Consider the following 21,494-nt stretch of genomic DNA (forward strand, 5'->3'; position numbering starts at 1 on the left):
TTTCCCTTGTTTTTCTTATTCATAGATATGGTGGTTAATTTTCTCTATTCACTAATTTGCTTATGATAGTTTTATGTCTAAAGCATGCTGATTTTTAACTTATCTTGGTATATAGAATAAGATGTTGATTTATGCCCAGTTTCTGCTAGACTGCTTTCTAGTTTTCTTTTTTTCCATAAAAGTATTTTATTATTTTCCAGTTACATGTAGAGATAGTTTGCAACATTCTAGTTTCAATTTTTTCTTCCTCCCTCCCTTCCCTCCCCCTTCCCCAAGACAGAAATCAATCTGATATAGGTTAGATATGTACAATCACATTAAACATATTTTTGCATTAGTCATGTTATAAGAGAAGAATCAGAGAAAAAAGGAAAAACCTCAAAAAAGAAAAACAAAAAAAATAGAGATAGTATGGTTCAATCTGCATCTAGATTCCATAGTTCTTTTTTTTTCTTCTGGATTTGAAGAGCATTTTCCATCATGAGTCCTTTGGAACTATCTTGGACCACTGTATTGCTGAGAAGAGTCAAGTTTATCACAGTTGGTCAACACACAATGTTGTTGATACTATGTACAATGTTCTCCTGGTTCTGCTCATCTCATTCAGCATCAGTTCATGTAAGTCCTTCCAGGTTTCTCTGAAATCCACCTGCTCATCATTTCTTACAGCACAGTAGAATTCCATTACATTCATATACCACAACTCTGTTCAGCCATTCCCCAATTGATGGGCATCCCCTCAATTTCCAATTCCTTGCCACCACAAAAAGAGCAGCTATAAATATTTTTGTACATGTGGGTCCTTTTCCTGCTTTCCAGTTTTCTTAGCAATTTTTTCCACTTGTGAATTATGGCCCCAAAAGCTTGGTTCTTTTTTATTTATCAAGAACTAAATTAATATGGCCATTTACTTCAGTATATTATGGACCTAATCTATTCCACTGATCAACCATTATATTTCTTTTTTAAAAAAATAATAAATGTTTTAATTTATAATTTTGGGTCCCAAGTTTTATCCTTCCTTTCCTTGCTCCCCTTCCCCCTATCTGAGGTGGTAAGCAATCAAATATGGATTATACATGTGTGACTATGTAAAACATTACTATGTTAGTAATTTTGTACACAAAAAAGCTTGAATAAAAGAAAAAAAGAAAGATAGTGAAAAACAGCATGCTTCAGTCTGTGTTTAATCAATATCAGTTCTTTCTTTGGAGGTGGATAGTATGTTTTATCAATAGTCCTTTGGGATTGTCTTGGACCTTTGCATTGTTGAGAATAGTTAAGTTGTTCGTAGTTCTACATCAAACAATATTGCTGTCTCTGTGCACAATATTCTCTTGGTTCTGCTCACTTTACTATACATCAATTCATACAAGTCTTTCTAAGTCTTTTTGAAATCATCCTGCTTATCATTTCTTACAGGACAATGACATTCCTTCACCATCATGTGATATACCACAGCTTGTTTAGCCATTCCCCAATTGATGGGCATTCCTTTGATTTTCAATTCTTAGCCACCACAAAAAGAACTGCTATAATATTTTGTACAAATAGGTCTTTTTTCTCTTTTTCAACCACTGTATTTCTTAGCTAGTATTAAATTTTTTTGATGATTACTGCTTTGCCATATACTTTGAAATCTGATATTGCTAGGCTGCTTTCCTTCACATATTTCGTTGATTCCCTTTATGGTCTTGATCTCTTGTTCTTCTAGATGAATTTTGTTCTTTTTTCTACATCTAGAATATTATTTGGTAATTTGGATGGTATGACTTTGAATAAGTAAATTAATTTAAGAAGAGTTGTCATTTTTATTATATTGGCTTAGCCTACCAATGAGCAGTTAATAATTCTTCATTTGTTTAAATCTATCTTTTTTTCCTTCTTTTTCTTTTTTGTTTAGATCTATCTTTGTAAAATTAAGTTGTCCCTATCCTTAAGAGATTTTTTTTCCTAATCTAGGTTTCCAAGGTTCTTTACTGAATGTAATTTTTATTGAATTATGGTCTGAAAAGAGTGCATTTAATATTTATGCTTTTCTGCATTTGTTTGTGAAGTTTTTAAACCTTAAAACATGGTCAAATTTTGTGAATGTGCCTTGTACAGATGAGACAAAGATATGCCCATTTTTTCCACTCACCATTTTTCAGACGTCTATCATATCTATCTTTTAAAAATTCTGTTCAGGGGCAGTTAGGTGGTGAAGTGGATAAAGCACCGGCTCTGGATTCAGGAGGACCTGAGTTCAAATTTGGCCTCAAACACTTGACACTTACTAGCTGTGTGACCCTGGGCAAGTCACTTAACCCTCATTGCTCCACAAAATAAAGTAAAATAAAAAATTCTGTTCATCTCCTTGACTTTTTATTATTTATTTTAGATTTACCTAGTTCTGAGGGTCCCCCACTAGTATAGTTTTACTGTCTATTTCTCCTGTAACTCATGAAACTTTTCCTTTAAGAATTTGGATGGTATCTGTTAGCAAAATGTAGTTTCCTTGATTATCTCTTTTAATTAGGTCTATTTTTGCTGTTGCTTTTCTGAAATAATGTTTTGTATTTCTGCCTTTTCTACTTCAGGTGAAGCATAATAGATTCTGCTCCATACCATTATTGGTTTTTTTTTTTATTTGTTTGTTTGTTTGGTTTTGGTGAGGCAATTGGGGTTAAGTGACTTGCCCAGGGTCACACAGTTTGTAAGTGTGTAAAGTGTCTGAGGCCGGATTTGAACTCAGGTACTCCTGAATCCAGGGCCAGTGCTCTATCCACTGTGCTACCTAGCTGCCCCTCCATACCTTTATTGTAACTTTGTGTGTGCTTTCTAGTCAGTTCTGATCTTTTCATCAGGAATTCCTGGAAGTCTTCTATTTCATTAAATATCCATTTTCCCTGCTGTTCTATTATGTTTAGTTTTTCTGGGTAGGTTATTCTTTAAAAAAAATAAATAAAATTCATTAAGTATCTCCAATTACATGTAAACATTGACATTTTTTTTAAAGTTTTGAGTTCCAAATTTTCTTTCCTTGTCATGATTCCTCCCTTCTTGAGAAGGCAAGACATTTGATATTAATTATCCATGTGAAGTCATGCATTTCCATTATTAGCCAAGTTGTAAAAGAAAACATACAAAAAACCCAAGAAAAATAGAATTTTTTTTTAAAAAGCATGCTTTGATCTTCATTCAGATTCCATCATTTCTTTCCTGGGAGACTGATAGTATTTTCCTTCATAAGTCCTTTGGAATTGTCTTGGATTATTGTACTGCTGAAAACAGCTGTCATTCACACTTAGTTATTGTATAATATTGCTGTTACTGTGTACAATGTTCTCCTGGTTCTGATCACTTCACTTTGTATCAGTCCATATAATTCTACCCATGTTTTTCTGAGAGCTTCCTGCTCATCATTTCTTGTAACACAATAGTATTCCATCACAATCATAAACCACAACTTGTTTAGTCATTCCCCAAGTGATGGGCACCTTCTAAATTTAGAATTCTTTGTTATCACAAAGAGAGTTGCTATAAATATTTTTGTACATATAAGTTATTTTCCTTTTTCTTTGATCTCTTTGGGATACATACCTAGTAATGGTATTGCTATGTTGAAGAGAATGCATAATTATATAACTCTTCAGGTGTAGTTCCAAATTGTTTACCAGACCGGTTGAAGCAGTTCACAATTCCAACAATGCATTAGAATCCCAATTTTTTCACCTCCTCTTTGGGAGGTTATTTTTAGTTGTAATTCTAGCTCCTTTGCTTTCCAATAAGCATATTTGAAATGCTCCTCTCCTTTATTGTGCTAGCTGATAAATCCTTTGTGTTCCTGGCTCTGGTTTTTTGGTATTTTTTCTGCTCGGGGTATTTTCTCCTTGATTTGGGAGTTCTGGAATTTAATTATAATGTTCCTGCAAGTTTTCATTTTGAGATCTCTATCAGGAGTTATCAATGGCTTCCTTTAATTTCTATTTTCCCCTATGGTTCTAGATACTGGAGAGGTTTTCCTCTTTTAATTGATTGAAATATAATGAATAGTCTCTTTTTTTGTTCATTAGTTTGAGGTAGTCCAATAATTCTTAAGTTATCTCTCCTTGATCTATTTTTTCAAGTCAGTTGTTTTTTCTGATGTTCTATTTTTAAATTTCTTTTACTATCACATGGAATCATGAGCTTCTACTTGACCAATTTTATAAACATTTTTATTTAAAGTTTTGAGTTCCAAATTCTAACCCTCCCTTTCACCCCCCCTGCAAAGTAGTAAGCAAACATATATAGGTTATACATGTACAACTATGTAAAACATTTCCATATTAGTCATTTAGTAGAAGACAAATAAAAAATGATAGAAAGAAAATGAAAAATATAATGCTTCAGTCTGTATTCAATCAATATTAGTTCTTTCTCTGGAGGGGATAGTATACTTGTATGTACTGCTGAGAATAGCTAAGCCATTCAGTTCATTGAACAATATTGCTTTTACTGTGTACAATGTTCTTCTGGTTCTGTTCACTTCACTATACATCAGAGGTTCATGTAAGTCCAGGTTTTTCTGAAATCATCCTGCTTGTCATTTTTTATGGCAAAATAATATTCCATCACAATCACATACCACAGCTTGTTCAGCCATCTCCCAATGGATAAGCATCCCTTTGATTTCCAATTCTTAGGCACCACAAAAAAGAGCTGCTATAAATATTTTTGTACAAATAGGTCCTTTCCCCTTTTTTGGGATGTCTTTGGGTTATAAACCTAGTAGTGGTATTGTTGGATCAAAGGGTATGCATAGTTTTATAACCCTTTGGGCATAGTTATAAATTGCTTTCCAGAATGATTGGATCGATATACAACTCTAGCAACAGTACACTTCTGTCCCAGTTTTCCCACATCCCATCTGACATCCAACATTTTCCATTTTTTATCATATTAGCCATTCTGATAGCTGTGAGGTGGTAACTCAGATTTGTTTCAACTTGCATTTCTCTGATCAATAGTGATTTTTAGAGCATTTTTTTCATATTGACTATATATAGCTTTGATTTCTTTGTTAGAAAACTGCCTATTCCTATCTTTTGACCATTTATCACTTTTATAAATACGGCTCAGTTCTCTGCATCTTTGAGAGGTGAGACCTTTATAGAGATACTTTTTTTTTTGGTGGGACAATGAGGATTAAGTGACTTGCCCAAGGTCACACAGCTAGTAAGTGTCAAGTGTCTGAGGTTGGATTTGAACTCAGGTCCTCCTGAATCCAGGGCCAGTGCTTTATCCACTGCGCCACCTAGCTGCCCCCATCAGAGATACTTGTAAAAATTCTTTCCCAGTTTTCTGCTTTCCTTATAATTTTGGTTGTATTTGTTTTGTTTGTGCAACTTTTTCATTTTATGTAATGAAAATTATATATTTTACACTTTGTAATGCTCTCTACATCTTCTTTAGTTCTAAAAACTTTACCTGTCCATAAATCTGACAGGTAAACCATTCCATGCTCCCTTAATTTGCTCATGGTATCACTCTTTATGTGTAAATCATTTGTTTATTTTGACCTTATTTTAGTATATAGTGTGAAATGTTGGGTTTGACTCTAACTTAGTGATGTCATTTTGGTTCTCTTTGAGGATGAAGGATAAGAACTATTGTCCTCTTCTAAGTTTATGCCTTGATCTTCTCCATGACTATAGTAACTTACTATAGTCAAGCTTTAATTTTTGATGATTTTTCTGCCCTTTTTTGTGACTTTGTGTTTTTATGTGACAGTTGGGCTTTTAGCCCTGCACTGTCTCAAATTTTTGTGCTGGGGCTCTGGGTCTTGCTGCTGGTTTTCACTGAGCTTAAGGGTTAGCTGCTTGCTTTCTCTGTAGGGTAGGCTTCCCTTTTGCCTTGTTTTGGGGGGCGGACCCTTCCTGTTGGCCTTCCCTGGGTATGGGGTTTAGCTATTGGCCTACTTTGGGGGTGGGTCCTTGCTGCTGGGTTGCTATAGCAACAGGGTCTTTCTGGTGGCTGACCCTGGAGGAGGGATCTTGTTGCTGGTCTGTTCCAGGGGTGGTACCCTACTGCTGCTATGCTATGGAAATAAGGCCTCTCTGTTAGCAGGCCCTGGAGGAATCATTCTGTTGCAAAGTTGCCTGAGGGTTGGGGCCCTGCTTCTGGGTTGCTTTGGAAACAGAGTCTCTCTGCTGTTAGGCTCCAGGAGTGGGATCTCACTGTTGGTAAGCTTTAAGGTAGGGCTTTACTACTGGTCAGAAGTGGAGTCCAGGCCTCCCTGGTGGCTTGTGCTGGAAGTGGGGTTGTGGGGTGGGGCATCACTGTGCAGCTCAGACTGCTCACTTGCCTAGGGGGCTGCTGGTTTGCTGGAGGGCAGGGCTTAGCTAGTGGAGTGCCCTAGGCTTAGAGCCTTGCTACAGGCCCCTTGCTTTGAAACTGGCTAGTTGCTGCTGCTGCTCTTTTATCTTACTCCCCTCCCATCCCAGTAAAACAGACCTTAACCTGCAGGGCTGGTAAGCTGCTTCCCTACTTGTGGATCAATTCTGAGGTAGTCTTCTAATTGTTTGGAGGGGAATGTGGGAGGGCTTCAGAAGGTTCCTTCTTCATTCCATCATCTTGGCGCTGGAAATAACCCAATTTCAATTCTTAAGGAATTATTTTCTTCAGTGAAGCTTTAAAAAATCAATTTTTGGGGGCGGCTAGGTGGCGCAGTGTATAAAGCACCGGCCCTGGATTCAGGAGTACCTGAGTTCAAATCCGACCTCAGACACTTGACACTTACTAGCTGTGTGACCCTGGGCAAGTCACTTAACCCCCATTGCTCTGCAAAAAAAAAAATCAATTTTCTCAATTTGTCAAATCCCATTTTTAAGAAACTACTTTCTTTAGTGATATTTTGTGCCTCTTTTATTATTTAGCCAATTCTCTCTCTCTCTCTCTCTTTTGGTGGGGCAATGAGGGTTTAATGACTTGCCCAGGGTCACACAGCTAATAAGTGTCAAATGTCTGAGGTCAGATTTGAATTCAGGTCCTCCTGAATGCAAGGTTGGTCCTTTAACCACTGAGCTGCCTAGCTGCCCCCCAATTCTCTTTTTAAAGGGACATTTTCTTCAGTTTTTTTGGTGCCTCTTTTACCAAACCGTTAATTTTCTTTTCATACTTTTCTAACAATACTCTAATTTTTTCCCCATTTTTCTTCTGTTGTTTGATTTTAAAAGTTATTTTTTTTGCTCTTTTAAAAATCTTTCACTCTTCTATGAATTCCTATTGTTTTTTAAAAATCCAATCTGCATTTTCTTTGAGACTTTGCTTACAGATATTTTTGTGTCATTGTCTTCAGATTTTCTGTCTTTAGCTTCCCTTTCACCATAGCAGATTGCTATCGTCAGGCTCTTTTGCTGTTTTTGTTTCCTTATTTTTCTAGCCTTAACTTGACTTTAACTTTTTTTTTAGAGTCCTTTCCCAGGGACACTTGACACTTACTAGCTGTGTGACCATGGGCAAGTCACTTAACCCTCATTACTCCGCAAAAAAAAAAAGAAAGAAAGTGCACCACAATTGTCAGTTTTTTAGTCTCAGAATATGTCCATATCACATAGTTTATTTTTATTTTTAATGTTTTATTATGAACTTGGCTGTCATCAACAAACACAACAATTTTAATATTCAAAAGACATAAAAAGGTTTGAATATGAAACCATAAATCTGCCATGTAAAGCTTGTTTTTTTAAAGCTTTTTAAAAAAAGTATACATCTTATTTAATGTGGTAGTAACAACACTGCCATTCTTATCTATGTCCTTTTATGAATTTCCTTCTACTTTTTCCTAAGGATTAAAAAAATCAATGTTATTTTCTTGCCTTTTCTTTTTCTTTTAGCATCACTACCACTAGTCCCTTAGAACTCCCATTAGTCCCCACAACACTAAAGGCAGTCAAACACATTCATTAAGCACCTACTATGTTCCAGGCATTGGGGAAGCAATGAAAGGCAAAAGACAGCTTTTTGGGAAAGCTAGGTGGCATAGTAGATAAAGCACTGGCCCTGGATTCAGGAGGACCTGAGTTCAAATCTGACCTCAGACACTTGACACTTATTAGCTGTGTGACCCTGGGCAAGTCACTTAACCTTCATTGCCCTGCAAAAACAAAACAAACAAAAAGACAGCTTTTGTCCTTACCAATAAAATCCCTATTTTCATAACAAAATCATGATAGCCAAGAAAAATACATTTATGGTGTATTGTATATGAAGTGTGTACACACCACACATAGAAATATCGTGCCAAATAGTACCATACATGGCATAGGGGATAGAGTATAGACCTCAGAGTTAGGAAGACCTGAATTCAAGACCAGCCTCTAATCCATACTAGCTCTATGACCAAGGGGGTAGTCATTGAAATTCTCAGAGCCCCTAAGTAATTCTCTAACTCTATAAGTTGACTTAAGTTGATGATCTGCACTAGAGGGAAGAGTTTCCTCACTGGGAGCCCCTCACACTCATGAAATCAGACTTGGGCACCGAAAAGAACCATGAAGGAAAACATTTTTTGCAACTACTTTATATATGCTATAAGCTAACACAAGGTTCATAAACATTGAGCTTTTAAAATTTAATGTTCGTATTTTAAATTTTACATCATTGATAAAATTAATTTTATTATTTTTTATTTTAGGAACAGAAAACAATTTCTACTCTCTAAGTGAAAAGATAATAGAAACCTTGAATGTTCCCTATGACTATATATCTGTGATGCATTACCCTAAAACTGCATTCCAAATAAAAAAAGAACCAACAATTATAACAAGAAACCCTGACTTCATGGATATAATTGGACAACGAATGGATTTCAGTGATTACGACATTGAAAAATTGAGTCGACGCTACAACTGCTGTAAGTATCCTGGCCTCTAAGTAGTTTTCCCCAGCTCAGTGGGGAAAAGTTTCAACCTGCTAGTTTGCTACAATTAGGAAAGTTTAGTCATAATGAAAAATGAAGGAAGAACAATTAGAATTAAATCTGCCTTGTTGCAATATCATGTTTTAGGGAGGAAGTTTGGAGCAGTTGGTTTGAAATCAGAAAACTAAGAACCAAGTCATGGCTCTGCTATTTATTAGATGTGTCACTCTGGACAAGTCACTTGCTCCAGTTTCCTCCCCTGTGTAATAGAAGTACTATGTTTACTAGCCTCCTCACAGATTTATTGTCAAGAAAGCTGTGTAAATTATACATCATCACATAACTCGAAGCTGTTATTGGACCATGATTATTGGAATGAGCTTTAATTGGCTCCCTCCTAGTGAGAAAATTCTCTCTGCCAATGTAGCTCAATACCTACTCTACAATTTATAGTCTTAGAGGGCTGCCATGGAGTACCAAGAGGCTAAATGATTTGTCTGGAGTTTCTCCAATTAGATTTGAGATCAAGGAATGGGTTTTCCCACTTTGTGTCCCCAGAGCTTAGCACAGTGTCTGGCATGTAGGAAGTGCTTTATAGCAATCATGTTATCTGACTGACTGATTGACTAACAAAAGTCCTATGTGTTCGAAGCAGGTCTTGACCATAGATGCTCCTGATTTCCAAACTAGCTGTCTAACCACTATACTGCATTGACTTCCTTAAACACTATGTGGTTACAAGGAAGACTCAATGATTTTCTTTTTTCAAAATAGCTCTTCCTGATCTGGAAAGATTGCTGATCCTTTGTGGGATATGGATCTATCTAACAATCTCTCTCTCTCTCTCTCTCTCTCTCTCTCTCTCTCTCTCTCTCTCTCTCTCTCTCTCTCTCTATATATATATATATATATATATATATATATATATATATATATATATATATATATGACCTTGGAAATGTCAATTGGGCATCAGAATTTATCTACCTGACAGGTTTCTGAAGGTCTGTTATAGAGCCAGGAATAGGTATATTTCACATATAAAAAAATGTTTTCAGACAGTACTTGGAGGACAATGAAATGTTCAAATTCTTAAGGAGGAGAGAGGGAAGAAGCTGGAGTATTGCTCAGCCAGTTCAGTAATTTGAGGAAGATAGAAAGGAGACATGGAATCAACCCAAACCTTACTAACATTTCCAAGTGAGGGCACCTTTGCCAAGCTGCTGGTCTCCTTTCTATTGTGTCTATGTAAGCTGGTATTAATCAGAGCTCCTCAGGGCACTCAGCTCACTACCTAAGATTGCTAGCCTCCTTCTTTCCCTGAATGCTTTCCTTCCTCAACTCAGTTATTCAAAGAATGAAAAATAGGTTACCTCCTGACTAGAGAATCATTCAATGATTTTTGCCTTTTGCAGCTTCTTCCCTAACCTTTCTGGATTCATGCGATTTTGAACTGGAAGATATCTGCGGCATGATTCAAAGCTCAGAAGACAATGGTGACTGGCAGAGGGTTTCACAGGTGCCAGGTGGGCCTGACACTGACCAATCATACCAGGACAAGTGTAAAGGTAACTACATACCTTTCTTTGCTTTCTTCAATAGGCTTCTCAGCATTTGCCTTTACCACGTCGTGACATCACCCCAATGTCATGATCCTCTTCAAGAATGAAGAGCAAACAACAACCAATTTAATGCTGCCCTGGGATTATGGATTTAGAGCTGTGAGGCACGTCAGGGGACTTCTAATTCCACCTCTTCATTTTACAGACAAGGACAGCGATATTCACAGAGTTTAAGTGACATGACCCATATAGGTAGCAAGTGCCAAAGGCCTGATGGAAACTCAAGTCTCCTTGATTCCATGTATAGGAAATTTATCTCCTACACCATTAGAGCTGGCATTCTAATGGAAGATACTAAATGTTGCCTAAAGGCAGAATGGCATCTTATTTCTAAGATCTATCAATTTTAGACTTATTTTCTAGGTTAAAATTCATACTGAGAGCAGTTTGGGAATTTGACCTGTTGCTATAGCAAATTAAAATGATTACAGTCTTCTTCCCTTACCTTCCTGCAACTGTAACATCTCACTGAGTTTGGACAGTGGTGAGGTGGGAAGGACAGTGACTTTGCCATAGTAGGGCTCTGGATTTGAATCTCACATGTGATTTTACTACCTATAAGTCACTTAACTTCTTTGAATCTGTTTCCTCATTTGTAAAATGAAGGGGTCGAATTCAGTGGCCTTAGAGATCCTTCCAGCCCCAGATCTTTAGTCTATAATTCAGATCCTGGGCTTCCAACCTGAGGAGAAATTTCTTCAGCAATCATGTTCCTATATGTACATATGGTTTGTGTGTGTGTGTGTGTGTGTGTGTGTGTGTGTGTAAGAGAGAATGTATGAGGGGATGGGTAGCTGTGGGCTCTGCCCATTCCCAGGAATTCTACTAGTGATAGGTAAGTGGGAAGGAGAAAAGGTAAAAGAACAGGGGAATTGAAGGAACCAAACCTCAAGTCCTCTTTATATTCTGGACAAATCAGGGCTTGCAGTTACTTGCCTGCCTTCCCATTCAGGTTGGGTAATTCTGTTTACATCAAGCAACAGGCCCAGTTTGAATGAAGTATTATCTGCGAAAGGATGGAGAGTGGTGGGAATTTTTCTTTGCAGTTCCGTAGGGTATTTCATTAGATCCTTTAGAGACAGAAGAGGAGAAAAGGACAGTATGTAATTTCCCAGGGAAAAGATGTGACTATGGGTGTGTGTGTGTGTGTGTGTGTGTGTGTGTGTGAGAGAGAGAGAGAGAGAGAGAGAGAGAGAGAGAGATTAAACTATATATTGTATTTTTCTTTGAAAAATCTGATTTCCTCAAAAGATTAAAGAAAGGGAAAAGCCTTGGAAGATGACATTTCACTTATCCTAACTATTGTAAATTTTCTTCTGCAGTTTGGTTTGGTCTTAAAACACCACATCGATAGTCTCACATTTGATGTTTCTGTTTCTGGTAACAAACATGTAAAACCAGATGCTAAAACTTAGGGTTGTTATACTAGTTTGAATGGTTAGATCGGGACACTGAGAGAGACGGAATCCTAGGACTTGAGATTCAGAGCTAGAAGGGGTCTCAGAGCCCATCTTGTTCAACTCCATTTTACAGTTGAGTAAACTGAGGTACAGGAGGGAGAAATGATTTACTCAAGATCACAGGAGTAGTGTCAGAGGTGGGATATGAATTTGTATTCTCAGGCTGCTGAGGCAATGATTTTTCCACTGTAAAGTTATTAATAATCACTTCTTCATAAACTGAATGGAGTCTAAGGAGAGGGCCTTGGGAGCGCCCTTTCTTAAACTTCTCAGGACATGATAATTGGGTAGTTGGGGAAGAATATGACAAGTAAAGGGTGAGGGGGGTGAGGGAAATAGGAAGGTTAAAGAATAGAGGGACACACTGAAGCTAGTCTCTGAACTTAGGGGTTTTTTCCTTGTGTTTTGGAATTGTTATTACTTGAAATCAGAAATATTTTTTTATGGGGCAATGAGGGTTAAGTGACTTGCCCAGGATCACACAGCTAGTAAATGTCAAGTGTCTGAGGACAGATTTGAACTTAGGTCCTCCTGAATCCAGGGCCACAGAGATAATTTGTAAAGATTTTTTTTTTTTACTTCTACAAATGTATTGTCTTTTCCATAAAATGTGAATTCCTGGAAGGCAGGGGCCATATTTCATTGTCTTAATGTTCACTTTGAATGTAGCTGGTGTTGAGCAAAAATGGACAAAGCAACTCCTAAAGAGGTAGTTAAGAAGCAAATAACCCATTCTGACTAGCTCCATGATCTTCCTGACGCAAGTTTTATTCAGAAGCCTGAGTAATTAGAATTAGAGTGCTGACATATTAAAACAGTAATAAGCTTTGAAAACCTCTAGTCCAAGTTTTCCAGTTTTATAAATCTGAGGATTTTTACAAATGAGAAAACTTAGATCCAGAAAAGATAAATGATTCATGAAATTTGGACTCCTGTACTGGATGGTTCACTAGGGAAACTGAGGCAGGAATTTCCCTGGGCATGGAATAATAATTCATAAATGCTAACATCCTCTATCAGCTCTATTTCTCCATTGGCACCTGACAGTAGAACTCAAGGTAGGCAGCATGGTTCAGGGGATACCTTCCTGAAGTCAAAGTTCAAATTCTACCTTTGTTTTGGGGAATTCTCTTAATCCTGCTGTGCCTCATTTTCTTTACACATAAGATGAAGGGGCCAAACTAGATGGTGTGTGAGGTACCTTTTAGTTTTAGATCTCTATTTTTTTTTTTGCAGGGCAATGAGGGTTAAGTGACTTGCCCAGGGTCACATAGATAGTAAGTGTCAAGTGTCTGAGGTTGGATTTGAACTTGGGTCCTCCTGAATGCAGGGCCAGTGCTTTATCCACTGCGCCACCTAGCTGCCCCCGATCTCTAAGTTTTAGGTGCCCTATTTCTTCTTCTTTTTTTTTTCTTCAGGGCAATAAGGGTTAAGTGACTTGCCCAGGGTCACACATCTAGTGTCCTCTTTCTTATTCCTCCAAATCCATAGTGTCCTTAGCCAGGTGGCATGGTGGATAGAGCACTTGGCCTGGAGTCAAGAAGACCTTAGTTCAAGTCTGGCCTCAGATGCTTACTAGCTATGTGGCACTGAGCAAGTTACTTAATCTCTGTTTGCCTCGGTTTCCTCATTTGTAAAATAAGGATAATAGCACCTACCTCCCAGGGTTGCTGTGAGGACAAAGTCAGATAGCTACAAAGTTCTTAGCTCAGTGCACAGCTCATGGTAAGCATGATAGAAATGTTAGCTAGTATTATTTTCTTTTCTTTTTTTAAAAATTAATAAAGTATTTTATTTTTTTCCATTACATGTAAATATAGTTCTCAACCTTTGTTTATATACAAGCTTTACAATTTCAGATTTTTCTCCCTCCCTCCCCCCTCCCCTAGACAGCAGGCAATCTGATATAGGGTGTATATATACACACACACATAATAACATTAATCCTATTTCTGCATTAGTCATGTTATAAGAGAAAAAAATCAGAGCAATGATGGAAAACCTCAAAATAGAAAAAAAAAACAACAGCATCAAAAACAAAAGAAATAGTATGGTTCATTTAGCATCTATACTCCGCAGTTCTTTTTTTTTTTTTTTTTCCTGGATTTGGAGATCCTCTTCCATCACGAGTTCCCTGGAACTCTTCTGTGCCATTGCATTGGTGAGAAGAATATAGTCCATCACAGCAGGTCAACACTCAATGTTGATGATACTGTGTACAATGTTCTTCTAGTTCTGCTCATCTCACTCATCATCAGCCCACGCAAGACCCTCCAGGTTTCTCTGAACTCCTCCTGCTCATCGTTTCTTATAGCATAATAGTATTCCATTGTATTAATATACCACAACTTGTCCAGCCATTCCCCAATTGATGGGCACCCCCTCAACTTCCAATTCTTTGCCACCACATAAAGAGCAGCTATAAATATTTTTGTACATGTGGGTCCCTTTCCCCCTTCCATGAGCTCTTTGGGAAAAAGACCCAAAAGTGGTATTGCTGGGTCAAAGGGTATGCACAGCTTTATCGCCCTTTGGGCATAATTCCAAATAGCTCTCCAGAATGGTTGGATCAGTTCACAGCTCCACCAACAATGGATTAGTGTTCCAATTTTTCCACAGCTTCTCCAACATTTATTATTTTCCTTTTTTGTCATTTTAGCCAATCTGATAGGTGTCAGGTGGTACCTCAGAGTTGTTTTTATTTGCATCTCTCTAATCATTAGAGATTTAGAGCATTTTTTTCATATGGGAATAGATAGCTTTGGTTTCTTCATCAGAAAACTGCCTGTTCATATCCTTTGACCATTTCTCAATTGGGGAATGACTTGGGTTCTTATAAATTTGTTTTAGTTCCCTATATATTTTAGAGATGAGGCCTTTATCAGAAGTACTGGCCTCAAAAATTGTTTCCCAGCTTTCTGCCTCCCTTCCAATTTTGGATGCATTGCTTCTGTTTGTACAAAAATTTTTTAATTTAGTGTAATCAAAATCATCCACTTTGCATTTTATAATATACTCTATCTCTTGTTTGGTCAAAAACTGTTTTCCTTTCCAAAGATCTGAAAGGTACACTATTCCTTTCTCTCCTAATTTACCTATGGTATCACCTCTTATGTCTAAATCATGTATCCATTTTGACCTTATTTTAGTATAAGGTGTAAGATGTTGGTCTATGCCTAATTTCTGCCATACTATCTTTCAGTTTTCTCAGCAGTTTTTGTCAAATATTGAGTTCCTATCCCAGAAGCTGGAGTCTTTGGGTTTATCAAACACTACATTACTAGTGTCATTTACTACTGCATTTCCTGAGCCTAGCCTATTCCATTGATCTACCACTCTATTTTTTAGCCAGTACCAGATGGTTTTGATGACTGCCGCTTTATAGTAGAGCTCCAGGTTTGGTACCGCTAACCCACCTTCCTGTGAATTTTTTTTCATTATTTCCCTGGATATTCTTGATTTTTTGTTTTTCCAAATGAATTTTGTTATTATTCTTTCTAGCTAGTATTATTTTCATCATCATGATTGGCTAGTGTGGCACAAGAATTCAGGAAGAGTGCCAGTCAGGGCCGACTAGCAAAGGGCCTTATTTTCTTCACCATCGTTGTTTCTACAATCCTCAGAACTGAGGTACATTTACATTTCCTGAGAAGACATTCAAATCCCTTGCTTGAATTAACCCTAGTATATGTCATTGTGGAAACTACTTGTTAACTGGTGTAATGAGACCATTTCTTCTTTTGGTCTCCCTTCTTCCTCTCTCCTATTCCTGATGGGTGTATCCTTAGGGGCACATGCCACAGAGCACCTTTTTTCCTGCTGTGGAAGGAATGGGAGGGCATGTGTGCAGATTTGGAGGGATCTCCAACCTGGAGCCAAATTTTCAGTGTGAACAATCATGCTTCAGAAATCACCAAACACTCCAAATCAGGGCTTGAGTTTTTTTGTTTTGTTTCGTTGAATGTCTAGATTTAAGAAAGCGATGGAGATCATGCAGATTAAAGTTGAAAATCTGTCATGCGTTCATGTTTTTCCCCCCACAGAAATCTAGTTGTTCAGTATTTACCAGCACACCCTGGATCGTCCCATTCTGCCTGGCTGCCTTGGCAGGGTTTGAAATGACATCTGAAATGACATGATAATGTTTGTCTTTTTCAATCTTCTCATGCCTCAGTTTCCCTCTTTGCCAAATGTGATTAGACCTGGAGCCTTGTTATAGTAAATGTGTGTTTTTTTAAACATGTATGTGGCCAATTGACTAATATTTTGCTTAGCATAAACTCTATGAGCTAATTTTCTAGGTCTTGACTCTGTGGCTTAGGTTGTAGGAAGTGAAAAAAAAACCCTGAGTTTATGATGGCTTCATGTATCAATATTAAGTACACCTACCTGTGAAATTTCCCTTTTGGAGCCAGGATCTTTTAGTCTCTTCTCTGTCTTCTCCTAGGTTCTTGTTTCTTTATGCACTTCAACAGCAGCTCTCTGAAGGAGGGGGAAAAGGCAATCCTGGAAAGTCGAATATTTTACCCTAAGAGAACGTTTCAGTGTTTGCAATTTTATTACTACAACAGTGGTAACAATGATGACCAGCTCAAGATCTACATCCGGGAGTATGTCTCGTCCCATCATGAAATCTCTCTTACTCTACTGGACGAAGTGAAAGGTATGAGATTTCTTTCTCAGGGAAATTAAGCTTGACCTTGATCTGACACCTTCTGTAGCTCTTTGCTTCCCTTTGCCACTCTAAAAAATAGAGTGGTAGATCAATGGAATCAGAGGTTTTCTTCCTTTATAACACAATGTGTTTCACTCCCAAGAGGGCATGATGTGTGATGGTATCCATGGGAGATGGCCATAGTATATTACCATTTTTTTTTGGTGAGGCAGTTGGGGTTAAGTGACTTGCCCAGAGTCACACAGCTAGTGTCAAGTGTCTTAGGTCAGATTTGATCTCAGGTCCTCCTGAATCCAGGACTGGTGCTTTATCCTCTGCGCCACCTAGTTGCCCCTAATGGCCATAGTATATTAACAAGGAACGGCTGCTTTTATGAGGAGCCAAAGGAAATGTTTTTTGACAATTCAGGACATCAAAAAATAGATTGGGCTGCCTTGGGAAGAGGGTGCAAACAGTAAGTGCCCTATCACTGAAGGTCTTGAAGCAGATACTGAATGACCACTTTGGGGGAATGTTGCAACTAGAATTAATGATTTGGACAGAGGTTGGTCTAGAAGACCCCCTCCCAATTTCCTTCCTCATTTTAAGTTTACAATCTATATTGAGATAGCTACCTCTATATACATAGAGTGAAAGGTGGAGCAGTGAATGGAGCACTGAGGCTGGATGCAAGTTCAAAGTCAACCCCAGATACTAAATGAGTGTCCCTGGGCAAGTCTGTTAACTCCCATATGCCTTAATTTTTTCAGCTGTAAAGTGGGGTTAATTATAATATCTATCTCCCAGAGCACATAGTCAATGTTTAATAAAGGCTTGCTACTCCTTCCTCTATGCCAATAGGTTAGGTAAATTCTCCAGATCTCAAGATATTAAGGAGAGTTGCTTAGGGGGCAAGATTTTAGGAAGTAATTTTTCTTAGGATTGATAGCAATCTGTGTGTTATCACTGAGGAGCTGGTACTAAATTTGCCAGACTTGTTTCTAAGGAGCTCATACATCTGTAGGATTTTTGAGTTAGTAGCATATTAAAGTTCTTAGGTCCAAAATATAAACAGACTCATGGAATATTTAGTACATGATAGGACTATAAAAAAGAGATCCAGGAATATTTTTGCTGCTATCACTATACTTTGAAGATAATTCTGCAGGAGATAAATAAATATCATGGTATAGTGGAAAGTGTGATGGATTAGGGATCCAAGGGTATGGGTTCAAATTATGGCACTGCCACTTACTAGCTGATAGTAAGGGTAAGCTACCTAACCTCTGTGACCCTTAACTTTCTCTATAAAAGGAGGGAGTTGCTTTTGGAGTCTCTTCTAGATCTATATCTATGATCCTTTTGGCACATTCCTTTAAAACAGTATGCTATGTTAATATCACACAGTGCTAAGTACAGGACTAGAAGGGTCATTGTTCTAACTCAATGTGTTATTTTAAAGACCTGAATTCAAATCTAGTCTCAGATACTTGCTACCTGTCTGACCCTGGGTAGTCATTTAAGCTCTGTCTGCCTCAGTTTCTTCATCTATAAAGTGGGAATGATAATAGCACCCACCTCCCAGGGAACATAGTAGATGCTTAATAAATGCTTGTTTCCTCTTTTCCTGTGCTAATAGGCCAGGCAAATTCCCCAAATATCAAAACACTGGAGAGAGCTTCTAGAGAGCAAGATATCAAGAAGTAATCTTTCTAAGGATTGGTAGTGTTCTGTATATTATCACTAGAGAGTGGGTAGTAAATTTGTTTTGTGTTCTTGGGAAGATCAAATGAGCTATTAGTAAAATGCTTTGCAAACTTTAGAGAACTATGTAAATTCTAGCTTTTATTATTGTGTGTTCTTATATTCTTGTGAACAGGACAGATTTAAAACTTAATAGTTAAATATGGCTGTTTGCTCAGCCCTTTAAATCTGGAAGAGTGTAGGCAATTTCATAGATTACTAGAGATGCGCTTAAGCATTTTTTTCAGGTCATATGATCCAGCATGACTATCGAGAAGTAAAATGTTCCAATCGGTGAGTGAATAGAACCAGACGTAGGACACTTTTCACTTGTTTAGCCTTGAAGGGTATAAACTATTGCTGTTCATTAGTACATGACTCAGTAATTGGCTGACTTTAAAAAACCAACAATTCTCTTCTATTACAGATGTACCCGTTGGGAGTTGGCAGCCCTATTATGTAAAATTGGCAGCTACCAACAAATTCAGAGTAGTGTTTGAAGGAACTCGAGGGAATGGCACATCAGTTGGTGGTCTCTCCATTGATGACATCAACCTTTCAGAAACTTGGTGTCCTCATCACATCTGGAGGATAAGCAATTTCACGCAAATCCTTAGCTCGAGGGGTGTTATTGATAGCCCTCCATATTATTCCCATAAAGGCTATGCTTTTCAGGTTCAGTTAGATGCAAGTGATGAGACAAAGATAGGGATGTATTTCTTCCTGATCTCTGGGGCCAATGATGAACAATTACGGTGGCCATGTGTATGGCAACAAGCTACAATGACACTATTGGATCAAAATCCTGATATTCGCCGGCGCATGTCCAATGAGAGGAGTTTGACTACAGATCCATTCAAGACAATTGGTTTGTGTTTTTTTTTTCTTTATTCCTGACACAACATATTAATTTCAGTGGGAAGGGAGGGAGGGAGGGAAAAAAGGATGAAAAAGTCATAGGGTTGTTGATCAGTTAATAGGAACCACCAATAGATTGGGTACAAGATCCCAGAGTCTTTGGAGCAGGAGAGCTTGTGAAGGAGTATTGCAATGATTGTAGGCAGGTGAGTGTCAAAAATGCTAGGCAGTAAAAGCTCCTATAGAGAAACCTAGGATGACAAGGGTCACCATGTGAGAAATATGGGCTGATTCAAAGGGTAATTACTCCCCTCCTCTCCCCTGCCCCCACCCCAGCTCATCTTAACCTCTGATTTATGTCCTATTTCTGTTCCTTGGTCACTTGACTTTTCTGTTTACTTTTGGTGTGAACTATCTTGGTTACACCAGAGTTGGATATAATAGTTTTGTAATTTAGTTCTTGAATAGAAGAGAACTGCTTTTATTATTTTTTAATCCTGGGTGCCAAAATTATTTTTTCTGTTCTTTTTTATAATTTAAAAATATTATTTATTTTTAACATTTAAAAAGTTTTTTTGAGTTCTGAATTCTTTCCATCTTTCCTACCCCTACCCCACCCATTGAGAAGGTAAGAAATGTGCTATCAGTTATACATGTGAAATCATGCAAAACACATTTCCATATTAAATGTTGCAAAAAAAGCTAGAAAAATGGAAAAAAAATTGGAAAAAGTATGTTTCTATCTGTACTCAGACTTCAGTTCTTTCTCTGAAGGTGGATAGCATTTTTCATCATAACTCAGAATTTTGGATTGCTGAGAATAGCTAAGTCAGTCACAGTTGATCATTGTACAGTATTGCTATTACTGTGTACAATGTGCTTCTTGTTCTGCACATTTCACTTTATGTAAGTTCATATAAATCTTCTGAGGTTTATTTGAAACCATCCTGCTCATAATTTCTTATAATGTAATAGTATTCCATCACAATCACGTACCACAACTTGTTCAGCTGTTCTCCAATCGATGGCCAGCACCTCAATTTCCAATTCTTTGCCACCACAAAAAAAGCTGTTATAAGTATGTGTGTATATGTGTATTTGTACCTAAAGGTCCTATCTTTATAGTTACAGAGAAGTGAATGGAACTGTCTTCCATGGAGTCAGTATTGATTCCTTTGCAACTTCTTCAACCCATTTCAAGTGTTACTAAGTAACTAAAAGAGGGGATTATCAGTGTCAGAACATACAGCATTATGGAAATAGTGCTTCCTGTATGATACTGGGCAAATTATATTATATCCCTCTCTATTTATACTACAGTGGTGATCATCAACTCAACCTACAGAACAGGCCAGTCTATCTACTATGTATTCCTTCAGCATCAAGTATCCAGTAACAAGCTCCACAGATCTATCAGAGAAAATATCCCAGGCCAAAAGCACCATTTAGTTGCTTCATAACTTTATGCTTATACTGTTGTACCATTGTTTGTGTTTTTCTAAACTCACAAAAACCTGACCTTACTAGACATCACACAGAAATATGAATTGCTTTTTCAGATAATGATAATGAAATCGCTTTTTGGGACAAACCCTCCAAGGTAGGAATGAATGCAACTTTCCCTAATGGAACATCATATATCAGAGGTCGGGGATATGGAAGCAGTGCCTACATAACACAAAAATGGCTAAAAAGCAGAGATTTTATAAAAGGAGATAATGTTTACATCCTTTTGACAGTGGAAGGTATGTCAATACAAGGTGGCTGTACAGTTGAGAATGTTTTTCTTTATGTGGCAATAGGTGACTGTCTGTGTAGTTTCTGTATTCCCCTTTCAGGTATAAGAGATTATCTATAATGTATCAAAATATATTTCATTTTTCAATTTAAATAGTTCTCATGTTTTGTTAAGTAAAGCTGTAGTTTATTTCATGTTGACCTCTGCAATGTTGCAGAGAGGATAGAGAACTGGTATCAGAGTCAAGATGGTCTGGGTTCAAGTCCTGCTTCCTACTCATGCTAGCCATGTGATCCTGGGCAAAGTCCTAAACCTGTCTTTGTACTAGGGATCTTACCAAGCCAAATAAATGAAAGAATAGTTGTCAATATGTATTTGTAGGACTTTCCTTACTGTACACTAATGAAATTATAGATCTACATCACAACACCCACCACACCTCGGGGTAAGGGGGTGGGGAGGGCTCTCTGCGACTCATTTTCCTCATCTATAAAATGAAAGTGATGGGACTGTCTGGAACTTAAGGTTCCTGGCT

General features: G+C 37.6%; 1 protein-coding gene across 1 annotated transcript in view; it reads left to right on the plus strand.

The window, feature by feature from the left end:
- The window catches only part of LOC122747982 (meprin A subunit beta-like), a 47,401-nt gene that overhangs the window by 13,983 nt on the left and 11,924 nt on the right, over positions 1-21,494 (plus strand). Inside the window, exons 8-12 of the mRNA XM_043993736.1 lie at positions 8,660-8,878; positions 10,300-10,452; positions 16,414-16,629; positions 18,791-19,231; positions 20,781-20,966. Of these exons, the coding sequence (XP_043849671.1) occupies positions 8,660-8,878; positions 10,300-10,452; positions 16,414-16,629; positions 18,791-19,231; positions 20,781-20,966 (1,215 nt within the window). The remainder of the gene's footprint in view (positions 1-8,659; positions 8,879-10,299; positions 10,453-16,413; positions 16,630-18,790; positions 19,232-20,780; positions 20,967-21,494) is intronic.

This window comes from Dromiciops gliroides, chromosome 1 (assembly GCF_019393635.1).
Source record: "Dromiciops gliroides isolate mDroGli1 chromosome 1, mDroGli1.pri, whole genome shotgun sequence".
Lineage (NCBI taxonomy): Eukaryota > Metazoa > Chordata > Mammalia > Microbiotheria > Microbiotheriidae > Dromiciops > Dromiciops gliroides.